Source organism: Oncorhynchus tshawytscha, linkage group LG28 (assembly GCF_018296145.1).
Source record: "Oncorhynchus tshawytscha isolate Ot180627B linkage group LG28, Otsh_v2.0, whole genome shotgun sequence".
Classification (NCBI taxonomy): Eukaryota; Metazoa; Chordata; class Actinopteri; order Salmoniformes; family Salmonidae; genus Oncorhynchus; species Oncorhynchus tshawytscha.
In genome coordinates this window covers 20,295,621-20,308,519 of record NC_056456.1, presented here as the reverse complement: position 1 = coordinate 20,308,519, position 12,899 = coordinate 20,295,621, and the positions used below count along the sequence as shown (strand labels likewise).

Sequence of the window (12,899 nt, the reverse complement as noted above, 5' to 3'; positions counted from 1 at the left end):
TCTTGACTGGTACCATCTATATATCTATACCTATACCTATACATATATACACACACACACACACACACACACACACACACACACACACACACAAATTTTACCAGCTAAATTGACAGAACACATTTTAATTTACAGCATCGACCTGGGGAATAGTTACAGGGGAGAGGGGGAATGAATGAGCCAAATGGTAATCTGTGGATGATTAGGTGGCCATGACTGTATGAGGGCCAGCTTGGGAATTCAGCCAGGACACCGAGGTTAACACCCCTACTCTTATGATAAGTGCCATGGGATCTTTATTAAGCACAGAATCAGGACACCCGTTTAACGTCCCATCCGAAAGACGGCACACTATACCAGGAAATGTCCCCAATCACTACTTTCAGACCAGAGGAAAGAGAGCCTCCTACTGGCCCTCCAACACCACTTCCAGCAGTATCTGGTCACCCATCTTGGGGCCAACCGTGCTCAGCTTCAGAGGCAAGCCAACTTGCAGACTTGTTTACGTGTTGCTGTGCGTTTTGTTGCCAACCTATTTTGCTACCTGACCACTTTACGTTTTTTACTTTTTAATTACCATTTATATTTTGTTTTTTTTCCCCCTCAACTTTTTCACTCCGGACGCTTTATGTGGACATGGTTCGTCAGGACATCAAACAGCCGAAGCTAAGTAGTAACATTAACATGATGCCTTCTAATCGCAGTCGCTGTACTCATAATATACAGGAGAACGATCGCCTTACGGCGAGGATAGCTGTGCTGCAAAGCCCAGCTTCAGACGCAATCATTAGGCAAGGGTAATTTCAGTGTATGAAAGGATGAAACAGCGTCTGTGCCACCAGTAAGTACAGATAGTAGTATAAATCCCCTGGCACAGTCCCCGCAGCCGGACAACTTTCTCACGGTTTCTGGAAGGAAATGCTGTAGGAATGCTCAACCGGTGTCGCTCATTCAGCCGACAGAAACTTTCAACCGGTTTTCCCCATTAAGCAGCGAGTCGGAGTCAGAGGTCGAGCCTTTTCTTGTCTCTACTCATCTCGTTACGGGGTCTGAGACGCCGAAGCTTCCCACCATTAGCTCTGACAAATTGAAAACTCTAGTCATTGGTGACTCCATTACCCGCAGTATTAGACTTAAAACGAATCATCCAGCGATCATACACTGTTTACCAGGGGGCCGGGCTAAAAACTGCCGAGTGTAGAGAGTATAGAGATATTGTTATCCACGTCGGCACCAACGATGTTAGGATGAAACAGTCAGAGATCACCAAGCGCAACATAGCTTCAGCATGTAAATCAGCTAGAAAGATGTGTCAACATCGAGTAATTGTCTCTGGCCCCCTCTCAGTTAGGGGGAGTGATGAGCTCTACAGCAGTCTCACAACTCAATCGCTGGTTGAAAACTGTTTTCTGCCCCTCCCAAAAGATAGAATTTGTAGATAATTGGCCCTCTTTCTGGGACTCACCCACAAACAGGACCAAGCCTGACCTGCTGAGGAGTGACGGACTCCATCCTAGCTGGAGGGGTGCTCTCATCTTATCTACCAACATAGACAGGGCTCTAACTCCTCTAGCTCCACAATGAAATAGGGTGCAGGCCAGGCAGCAGGCTGTTAGCCAGCCTGCCAGCATAGTGGAGTCTGCCACTAGCACAGTCAGTGTAGTCAGCTCAGCTATCCCCATTGAGACCGTGTCTGTGCCTCGACCTAGGTTGGGCAAAACTAAACATGGCAGTGTTCGCCTTAGCAATCTCACTAGGATAAAGACCTCCTCCATTACTGTCATTATTGAAAGAGATCATGATACCTCACATCTCAAAATAGGGCTACTTAATGTTAGATCCCTTACTTCAAAGGCAATTATAGTCAATGAACTAATCACTGATCATAATCTTGATGTGATTGGCCTGACTGAATCATGGCTTAAGCCTGATGAATTTACTGTGTTAAATGAGGCCTCAACTCCTGGCTACACTAGTGACCATGTCCCCCGTGCATCCCGCAAAGGCGGAAGTGTTGCTAACATTTACGGTAGCAAATTTCAATTTACAAAAAAAAAAAGACGTTTTCATCTTTTGAGCTTCTAGTCATGAAATCTATGCAGCCTACTCAATCACTTTTAATAGCTACTGTTTACAGGCCACCTGGGCCATATACAGCGTTCCTCATTGAGTCCCCTAAATTCCTATCGGACGTTGTAGTCATAGCAGATAATATTCTAATCTTTGGTGACTTTAATATTCACATGGAAAAGTCCACAGACCCACTCCAAAAGGCTTTCGGAGCCATCATCGACTCAATAGGTTTTGTCCAACATGTCTCTGGACCCACTAACTGTCACAGTCATACTCTGGACCTAGTTTTGTCCCATGGAATAAATGTTGTGGATCTTAATGTTTTCTCATAATCCTGGACTATCGGACCACCATTTTATTACGTTTGCAATCGCAACAAATAATCTGCTCAGACCCCAACCAAGGAACATCAAAAGTTGTGCTATAAATTCACAGACAACACAAAGATTCCTTGATGTCCTTCCAGATTCCCCCTGTCTACCCAAGGACGCCAGAGGACAAAAATCAGTTAACCACCTAACTGAGGAACTCAATTTAACCTTGCACAATACCCTAGATGCAGTTGCACCCCTAAAAACTAAAAACATTTCTCATAAGAAACTAGCTCCCTGGTACACAGAAAATACCCGAGCTCTGAAGCAAGCATCCAGAAAATTGGAACGGATATGGCGCCACACCAAACTGAAAGTCTTCCGACTAGCTTGGAAAGACAGTACCGTGCAGTACCAAAGAGCCCTTACTGCTGCTCGATCATCCTATTTTTCTAACTTAATTGAGGAAAATAAGAACAAATCGGAAATTCCTTTTTGATACTGTCGCAAAGCTAACTAAAAAGCAGCATTCCCCAAGAGAGGATGGCTTTCACTTCAGCAGTGATAAATTCATGAACTTCTTTGAGGAAAAGATTATGATTATTAGAAAGCAAATTACGGACTCCTCTTTAAATCTGCGTATTCCTTCGAAGCTCAGTTGTCCTGAGTCTGCACAACTCTGCCAGGACCTAGGATCAAGGGAGACACTCAAGTGTTTTAGTACTATATCTCTTGACACAATGATGAAAATAATCATGGCCTCTAAACCTTCAAGCTGCATACTGGACCCTATTCCTCCTATGTTGATCATAATAAACTGCTCTCTTGAAAAAGCCAAACCTTGACCCAGAAAATATTTATTTATTTTATTTTATTTAAAAAAATTAAAAAATTAAAAAATTTTTAAAAAAAATATTTAAAAAAAAAATCGGCATATATCGAATCTTCCATTCCTCTCAATTTTAGAAAAGGCTGTTGCGCAGCAACTCACTGCCTTCCTGAAGACAAACAATGTATACGAAATGCTTCAGTCTGGTTTTAGACCCCATCATAGCACTGAGACTGCACTTGTGAAGGTGGTAAATGACCTTTTAATGGCATCAGACCGAGGCTCTGCATCTGTCCTTGTGCTCCTAGACCTTAGTGCTGCTTTTGATACCGTCGATCACCACATTCTTTTGGAGAGATTGGAAACACAAATTGGTCTACACTGAGTTCTGGCCTGGTTTAGATCTTATCTGTCGGAAAGATATCAGTTTGTCTCTGAATGGTTTGTCCTCTGACAAATCAACTGTAAATTTCGGTGTTCCTCAAGGTTCCGTTTTAGGACCACTATTGTTTTCACTACATATTTTACCTCTTGGGGATGTCATTCTAAAACATAATGTTAACTTTCACTGCTATGCGGATGACACACAGCTGTACATTTCAATGAAACATGGTGAAGCCCCAAAATTGCCCTCGCTAGAAGCATGTGTTTCAGACATAAGGAAGTGGATGGCTGCAAACGTTATACTTTTAAACTCGGACAAAACAGAGATGCTTGTTCTAGGTCCCAAGAAACAAAGAGATCTTCTGTTGAATCTGACAATTAATCTTAATGGTTGTACAGTCGTCTCAAATAAAACTGAAGGACCTCGGCGTTACTCTGGACCCTGATCTCTCTTTTGAAGAACATATCAAGACCATTTCAAGGACAGCTTTTTTCCCCATCTACGTAACATTGCAAAAATCAGAAACTTTGTCCAAAAATGCAGAAAAATTAATCCATGCTTTTGTCACTTCTAGGTTAGACTACTGCAATGCTCTACTTTCCGGCTACCCGGATAAAGCACTAAATAAACTTCAGTTAGTGCTAAATACGGCTGCTAGAATCCTGACTAGAACAAAAAAATATATCATATTACTCCAGTGCTAGCCTCCCTACACTGGCTTCCTGTCAAGGCAAGGGCTGATTTCAAGGTATTACTGCTAACCTACAAAGCATTACATGGGCTTGCTCCTACCTATCTCTCTGATTTGGTCCTGCCGTACATACCTACACGTACGCTACGGTCACAACACGCAGGCCTCCTAATTGTCCCTAGAATTTCTAAGCAAACAGCTGGAGGCAGGGCTTTCTCCTATAGAGCTCCATTTTTATGGAATGGTCTGCCTACCCATGTAAGAGACGCAAACTCGGTCTCAACCTTTAAGTCTTTACTGAAGACTCATCCCTTCAGTGGGTCATATGATTGAGTGTAGTCTGGCCCAGGGGTGGGAAGGTGAACGGAAAGGCTCTGGAGCAACGAACCGCCCTTGTTGTCTCTGCCTGGCCGGTTCCCCTCTTTCCACTGGGATTCTCTGCCTCTAACCCTATTACAGGGGCTGAGTCACTGGCTTACTGGGGTCCTTCTTACCGTCCCTGGGAGGGGTGCGTCACTTGAGTGGTTGAGTCACTGATGTGATCTTCTTGTCTGGGTTGGCGCCCCCCCCCCCTTGGGTTGTGCCATGGCGGAGATCTTTGTGGGCTATACTCGGCCTTGTCTCAGGATGGTAAATTGGTGGTTGAAGATATCCCTCTAGTGGTGTGGGGGCTGTGCTTTGGCAAAGTGGGTGGGGTTATATCCTTCCTGTTTGGCCCTGTCCGGGGGTGTCCTCGGATGGGGCCACAGTGTCTCCTGATCCCTCCTGTCTCAGCCTCCAGTATTTATGCTGCAGTAGTCTGTCTGAGAAGAAACCCTGTGTCCCTTTCTACATTACATTTAATAATCTATCCTTTTTTTTGTTGAATTTTACCCCTTTTTCATGGTATCCAATTGTTTTTAGTAGCTACCATCTTGTCTCATCGCTACAACTCCCGTACGGGCTCGGGAGAGACGAAGGTTGAAAGTCATGCGTCCTCCGATACACAACACAACCAAGCCACACGGCTTCTTAACACAGCGCGCATCCAACCCGGAAGCCAGCCGCACCAATGTGTCGGAGGAAACACCGTGCACCTGGCAACCTTGGTTAGCGCGCACTGCGCCCGGCCCGCCACAAGAGTCACTGGTGCGCGATGAGACAAGGACATCCCTACCGGACCTCCCGGTCGCGGCCGGTTACGACAGAGCCTGGGCGCGAACCCAGAGTCTCTGATGGCACAGCTGGCGCTGCAGTACAGCACCCTTAACCACTGCGCCACCCGGGAGGCCAATTCGGCCCTCTTTACTAGAATCCAAACATCACTGCCATTGCTCTGCTAAAGAAGTGTCTGACCAGTGGGGACAGGGCACTGCTTTATGTCAGATAGTGGGATAGGCTTTTTATGTGGTCTGTATTTGCCTAGTGCCTGCATTGAATCAAAGCTTCACCCACTCATATAGGAAATAGAATCTCCATCTAGCCTATGGTTTGGCTTTACCAATTTCCTGTCACCGAGGACATTGAACACTTAATTTATGTAAAGCAGCACTCACACATATGATGGTGGTATTTTCTTAAGTTTATTTCGTTACCAAAGTGCCAAGGATACGGCAGCCTATACAATTCACAAGAGGATGGTAAATGCTGTGTGGCTGGCATATTCCATTTTTTGGATGTCTAACAAAGCCTTTGAGGCCAATATGTGTCCTTGAGGCTGATGTTATGATATATATTATATGTACACACACAACCTTTCAAAAGTTTGGGGTCACTTAACTGTCCTTGTTTCTGAAAGAAAAGCACATTTCTTTGTCCATTAAAATAACATCATATTGATAAGAAATACGGTGTAAACATTGTTAATGTTGTAAATGACTATTGTAGCTGGAAACGACTGATTCTTTTTAATGGAATATCTACATTGCGTACAGAGGCCCATTATCAACAACCATCACTCCGGTGTTACAATGGCACATTGTGTTAGCTAATCCATTTTAAAAAGGCTAATTGATCATTAGAAAACCCTTTTGCAATTATGTTAGCACAGATGAACAGTTTCTGAAAGAAGCAATACAACTGGCCTTCTTTAGATTAGTTGAGTACCTGGAGCATCAGCATGTTTTGGATCAATTACAGGCTCAAAATTTCTTCTGAAACTCAGTCCATTATTGTTCTGAGAAAAGAAGGCTATTCCATGTGAGAAATTGCTAAGAAACTGAAGATCTCATACAACGCTGTGGACTACTCCCTTCACAGAACAGCGCAAACTGTCTAGAAACAGAATAGGAGGAGGATTGGGAGGCCCCGGTGCACAACTGAGCAAGAGGACAAGTACATTAGTGTCTAGTACAGCATCCCAGAGTTGCCTCTTCACTGTTGACGTTGAGACTGGTGTTTTGCGGGTACTATTTAATGAAGCTGCCAGGTGAGGACTTGTGAGGCATCTGTTTCTCAAACTAGACACTAATGTACTTGTCCTCTTGCTCAGTTGTGCACCGGGGCCTTCCACTCTTTCTATTCTGGTTAGATCCAGTTTGCGCTGTTCTGTCAAGGGAATAGTACACAGCGTTGTACGAGATCTTCGGTTTCTTGGCAATTTCTTGCATGGAATAGTCTTAATTTCTCAGAACAAGAATAGACTGACAGTTCATTAGAAAAGTTCCTTGCTTCTGGCATTTTGAGCCTGTAATCAAACCCATACATGCTGATGCTCCAGATACTCAACTAGTCTGAAGGACAGCTTCATTGCTTCTTTAAAATTAGGACAGTCTTCAGTTGTGCTAACATAATTGCAAAAGGGTTTTCTAATGATCAATGAGCCTTTGAAAATTCTAAACTTGGATTAGCTAACAATGTGCCACTGGAACACAGGAGTGATGGTTGCTGATAATGGGCCTCGCCTATGTACAGTTGAGGTCGGAAGTTTACATACACCTTAGCCAAATACATTTAAACTCTGTTTTTCCACAATTCCTGACATTTAATCTCAGTAAAAATTCCCTGTTTTAGGTCAGTTCGGATCACCAATTTATTTTAAGAATGTGACATGTCAGAATAATAGAGAATGATTTATTTCAGATTTGTATTTCTTTCATAACATTCCCAGTGGGTCAGAAGTTTACATACACTCAATTAGTATTTGGCAGCATTGCCTTTAAATTGTTTAACTTGGGTCAAATGTTTTGGGTAGCCTTCCACAAGCTTCCCACAATAAGTTGGGTGAATTTTCGCTCATTCGTCTTGACATAGCTGATGTAACGGAGTCAGGTTTGTTGGCCTTCTTGCTCGCACACGCTTTTTCAGTTCTGCCCACAAATATCTATAGGATTGAGGTCAGGGCTTTGTGATGGCCACTCCAATATCTTGACTTTGTTGTTCTTAAGCCATTTTCCACAACAATGGAAGTATGCTTTGGGTCATGGTCCATTTGGAAGACCCATTTGCGACCAAGATTTAACTTCCTGACTGATGTCTTGAGATGTTGCTTCAATATATCCACATAATTTTCCTACCTCATGATGGTATCTATTTTGTGAAGTGCACCAGTCCCTCCTGCAGCAAAGCACCCCCACAACATGATGCTGCCACCCCCATGCTTCACGGTTGGGATGGTGTTCATCTCTAGGAGACAGAACGGGTCTCCTTCCTGAGCGGAATGACGGCTGCGTGGCCCCATGGTGTTTATTCTTGCGTACTATTGTTTGTACAGATGGACGTGGTGCCTTCAGGTGTTTGGAAATGGCTCCCAAGGATGAACCAGACTTGTGGAGGTCAACAATTTTTCTTCTGAGGTCTTGGCTGATTTCTTTTGATTTTCCCATGATGTCAAGCAAAGAGGCACTGAGTTTGAAGGTAGGCCTTGAAGTATATCCACAGGTAAACCTCCAATTGACTCAAATTATGTCAATTAGCCTATCAGAAGTTTCTAAAGACATGACATCATTTTTCTGGAATTTTCCAAGCCGTTTAAAGGCATAGTCAACTTAGTGCATGTAAACTTCTGACCCACTGGAATTGTGATACAGTGAATTATAAAAAAAATTCTGTAAACAACTGTTGAAAAAATTACTTGTCATGCAAAGTAGATATCCTAAACGACTTGCCAAAACTATAGTTTGTTTACAATTAACAAGAAATTTGTGGAGTGGTTGACAAAACGAGTTTTTTGACTCCAACCTAAGTATATGTAAACTTTCGACTTCAACTGTAGATATTCCATAAAGAAATCAGCCGTTTCCAGCTACAATAGTCATTTACAACATTAACAATGTATACACTGTATTTCTGATCAATTGGATGTTAAATGGACAACAACAAGGACATTTCTAAGTGACCAAACATTTAAACGTACAGTGGGGCAAAAAAGTATTTAGCCAGCCACCAATTGTGCAAGTTCTCCCACGTAAAAAGATGAGGCCTGTAATTTTCATCATAGGTACACTTCAACTATGACAGACAAAATGAGAAGAAAAAAAAAATCCAGAAAAACACAATGTAGGATTTTTAATGAATTTATTTGCAAATTATGGTGGAAAATAAGTATTTGGTCAATAACAAAAGTTTCTCAATAGTTTGTTATATAACCTTTGTTGGCAATGACAGAGGTCAAATGTTTTCTGTAAGTCTTCACAAGGTTTTTACACACTGTTGCTGGCATTTTGGCCCATTCCTCCATGCAGATCTCCTCTAGAGCAGTGATGCTTTGGGGCTGTTGCTGGGCAACACGGACTTTCAACTCCCTCCAAAGATTTTCTATGGGATTGAGATCTGGAGACTGGCTAGGCCACTCCAGGACCTTGAAATGCTTCTTACGAAGCCACTCCTTCATTGCCCGGGCGGTGTGTTTGGGATCATTGTCATGCTGAAAGACCCAGCCACGTTTCATCTTCAATGCCCTTGCTGATGGAAGGAGGTTTTCACTCAAAATCTCATGATACATGGCCCCATTCATTCTTTCCTTTACACGGATCAGTTGTCCTGGTCCCTTTGCAGAAAAACAGCCCCAAAGCATGATGTTTCCACCCCCATGCTTCACAGTAGGTATGGTGTTCTTTGGATGCAACTCAGCATTCTTTGTCCTCCAAACGACGAGTTGAGTTTTTAACCAAAAAGTTCTATTTTGGTTTCATCTGACATTCTCCCAATCTTCTTCTGGATCATCCAAATGCTCTCTAGCAAACTTCAGACGGGCCTGGATATTGTACTGGCTTAAGCAGGGGGACACGTCTGGCACTGCAGCATTTGAGTCCCTGGCAGCGTAGTGTGTTACTGATGGTAGGCTTTGTTACTTTGGTCCCAGCTCTCTGCAGGTCAGGTCGGCAGGGTAGCCTAGTGGTTAGAGCGTTGGACTAGTAACCGAAAGGTTGCAAGTTCAAATCCCCGAGCTGACAAATCTGCTGTTCTGCCCCTGAACAGGCAGTTAACCCACTGTTCCTAGGCCATCATTGAAAATAAGAATTTGTTCTTAACTGACTTGCCCAGTTAAATTTAAAAATTCACTAGGTCCCCCCATGTGGTTCTGGGATTTTTGCTCACCGTTCTTGTGATAATTTTGACCCCACGGGGTGAGATCTTGCGTGGAGCCCCAGATCGAGGGAGATTATCAGTGTTCTTGTATGTCTTCCATTTCATAATAATTGCTCCCACAGTTGATTTCTTCAAACCAAGCTGCTTACCTATTGCAGATTCAGTCTTCCCAGCCTGGTGCAGGTCTACAATTTTGTTTCTGGTGTCCTTTGACAGCTCTTTGGTCTTGGCCATAGTGGAGTTTGGAGTGTGACTGAGGTTGTGGACAGGTGTCTTTTATACTGATAACAAGTTCAAACAGGTGCCATTAATACAGGTAACGAGTGGAGGACAGAGGAGTCTCTTAAAGAAGAAGTTACAGGTCTGTGAGAGCCAGAAATCTTGCTTGTTTGTAGGTGACCAAATACTTATTTTCCACCATAATTTGCAAATAAATTCATTAAAAAAATCCTACAATGTGTTTTTCTGGATTTTTTTTCTCATTTTGTCTGTCATAGTTGAAGTGTACCTATGATGAAAATTACAGGCCTCTCATCTTTTTAAGTGGGAGAACTTGCACAATTGGTGGCTGACTAAATACTTTTTTGCCCCACTGTATATGTATTTAAGTGCTGGCCCGAGAGTTTTTATTCAATATGTGGAGAAAAATAATTCACTCAGACTTTGTTTACATGAATTATTGGTTGACAAATTACCTAAACATTGGCTGTATGATTTGATGTGGCATTTTCAATTGGTTCACAGAACCCCATCACTCTGAAGTGACAATGGTGTTTGTACACATTGTGGAATGGCTCCGAGGGTTTATTCCCCATGGTAGGCTATAGGTTTGTAAGTGACATTATAAAAATGACAGAGCCTATATGTCATTTCCAAAATATCACTCACAGACTTACCACATCTCTGCACAGTACACTGATATACATAGATGAAATGAGACATTATAGCAGAAAACTAGATCATGTTTCTGATCATATCTCTGCTTTCCTCTCCTCTAGTCATCTATACCAAGAGACCCTACACTGGGATGCTAGTGCTGGAGAATAAGCTGTGCTCTGTACATTGAAGGTATGAGGGTGTGGATGAGCATCTTTCAGCTCTGCCTATCAGAGTGGACTCATGGAGCGCATCACCGTTCCCGTACAGATGGGATGCTTTGTGTCAAGAAGCGTGCTCCCTGAATGGGATTTACCCTTTTATCTAAACTGCATCTCGAATTGGATTAAAAACGTTGTGGCTTCATTAACTATGACCTTGACTCATCTCTAGGCTACATCTATCCATCCTTTATAAACGCAAATCCGTCCCTCTACGTTTTTCGAATAAGACATGGCGATAATGATACAGAGAAGCTGTCGAAACTATAAACTATGTTGCCTAGGACAACTCGCGGGTTAATGTCAACGTCGGCTGCATGCGACTCCAGCATTCACGGATACATCAGCACGCGCGTTGAATGTTTAGTAGCCTAATAATTCATTGTTATCAGTTATCAGCAACACATTGTTTTAATTGATAGCCAACTACGGCTCCCATTGTCTGTATCAAACGGCCCATACGATGTTTATCTGGTAAATGTGTCGTTGGGTTGTCAGTAATTAACAATGTAACCGCGTATCTTCATTTACACTACACACGTGAGTACTAATCAATGCGCTTCAATCGGCAATTTAGCGACCTTTTAGATCATGATGTGGTCTTCGGACTAATGTCTTCTACTTTATCTATTCGACAATTGTAGTTATCGCTATTCCATAATAATAATAATTTATCTAGCACTTGTATCACATTGTAGCAAATATAAAACTGCCACGTTTACAGCTTTGCTTGTCCCTCGACTCAAAACACAAGAAAGCCACGATAAACAATTATTATGGACAAAATGAATTTACCGCGCGCCGTGCCAAAAAATTGACAAAGTAGGCTACCGAAAGATCAATTGTCGAGTTTCTCTCTTTTGCTCGACAACATAGGCTATGAACCACTTCAACACAACGGGACATAAATGTCTGACCATGGCACCGCCTAAGTCCTAAACTACAGGCAACTGAGGCCATTTTCGTGTGACTTTTTATTCTCGCTCCCCCTCTCGTCTGGCCATACGCTTAACAATAAACATTCCTGACAGCTCGCATACTCCTGACCTGCGCCATCTTTGAAAACACTATTCTTGAAAACAAAAAACAAGTGTGAAAATGTAACTTGAGAATCACAATTCTGTATCTAAAGCCATATAAGGCAGTCACCGAATCACTTACCGATGGATATCTGAACTCCCGCTCCAAGAAACAGGACCCAACATGTTAAATAAGAGCGCATTGTATCCATTGTCGCACGGAATTACTCTGGACTTGCTGTTGGTCAATCGGCAGTTTCTCGCACTCAACTTCTGTAGTCTTTGCTTGAAGAAAAAAAAAATGTGTGATTGGCCAACAACGCGAAAATACCCCGCCCACATGGGACACCCCTAACCCCACTCTCGTTACCCACCCTGATTTGATTCCATTTTGTAGCCACGTACAACGCATGCCTATCCATCCACTGCTATTTACATGTCAGGCATCGATGCGCAACCCCAACATATCCATTAGTCTAAATAATTTTAATAATGAGTAGCCTATTCCTATAGAAAGATTATGTATAATTATCCAGTCACATTGACATTAAAACCCCTAGCCCATTGGTAGCCTATGGATCAGATCAGCTTGAAAATGTATTATATAAATATATCTAAGCATGTAGCCTATGAATACGCAGCATACATATCATTTATGTCAATAACTTCAAGACTTTGAAATTGTATTAAGCTTTCTCCCATTCACTCCTACCACTGGTTGTATGGATCCACATACACAACTAGTATCTGACCAAGTCCCCTTCTGCCCCCCTCCACACCCTTCTCTGGGCCAGTGGCAGAAGAGATTGATGACAGGACATTCTCTCTAGTATCTGGTCTATTTGCCAACAGGCCTTGTCCTGGCGGTCCAGCATACACTGGACGCAATGCACCAAATTCCCCCCAGGCCCACCCGCCCCAAACACAGGGGGATCAATGTGGAATGCTGCCCTTTTTAGTTGACCAACACAGTTTTCTGTTTGTTT

The 12,899-nt window shown here is 42.8% G+C and overlaps 1 protein-coding gene across 1 annotated transcript in view; it reads right to left on the bottom strand.

Moving 5' to 3' along the window:
* Window positions 1–12,207, bottom strand: part of LOC112226882 (TGF-beta receptor type-1) — a 90,235-nt gene extending 78,028 nt beyond the window's left edge. The window contains exon 1 of the mRNA XM_024391529.2: window positions 12,056–12,207. Coding sequence (XP_024247297.1) covers window positions 12,056–12,125 — 70 coding nt within the window. The 5' untranslated portion in view covers window positions 12,126–12,207. The remainder of the gene's footprint in view (window positions 1–12,055) is intronic.
* Window positions 12,208–12,899: the final 692 nt, after the last annotated feature.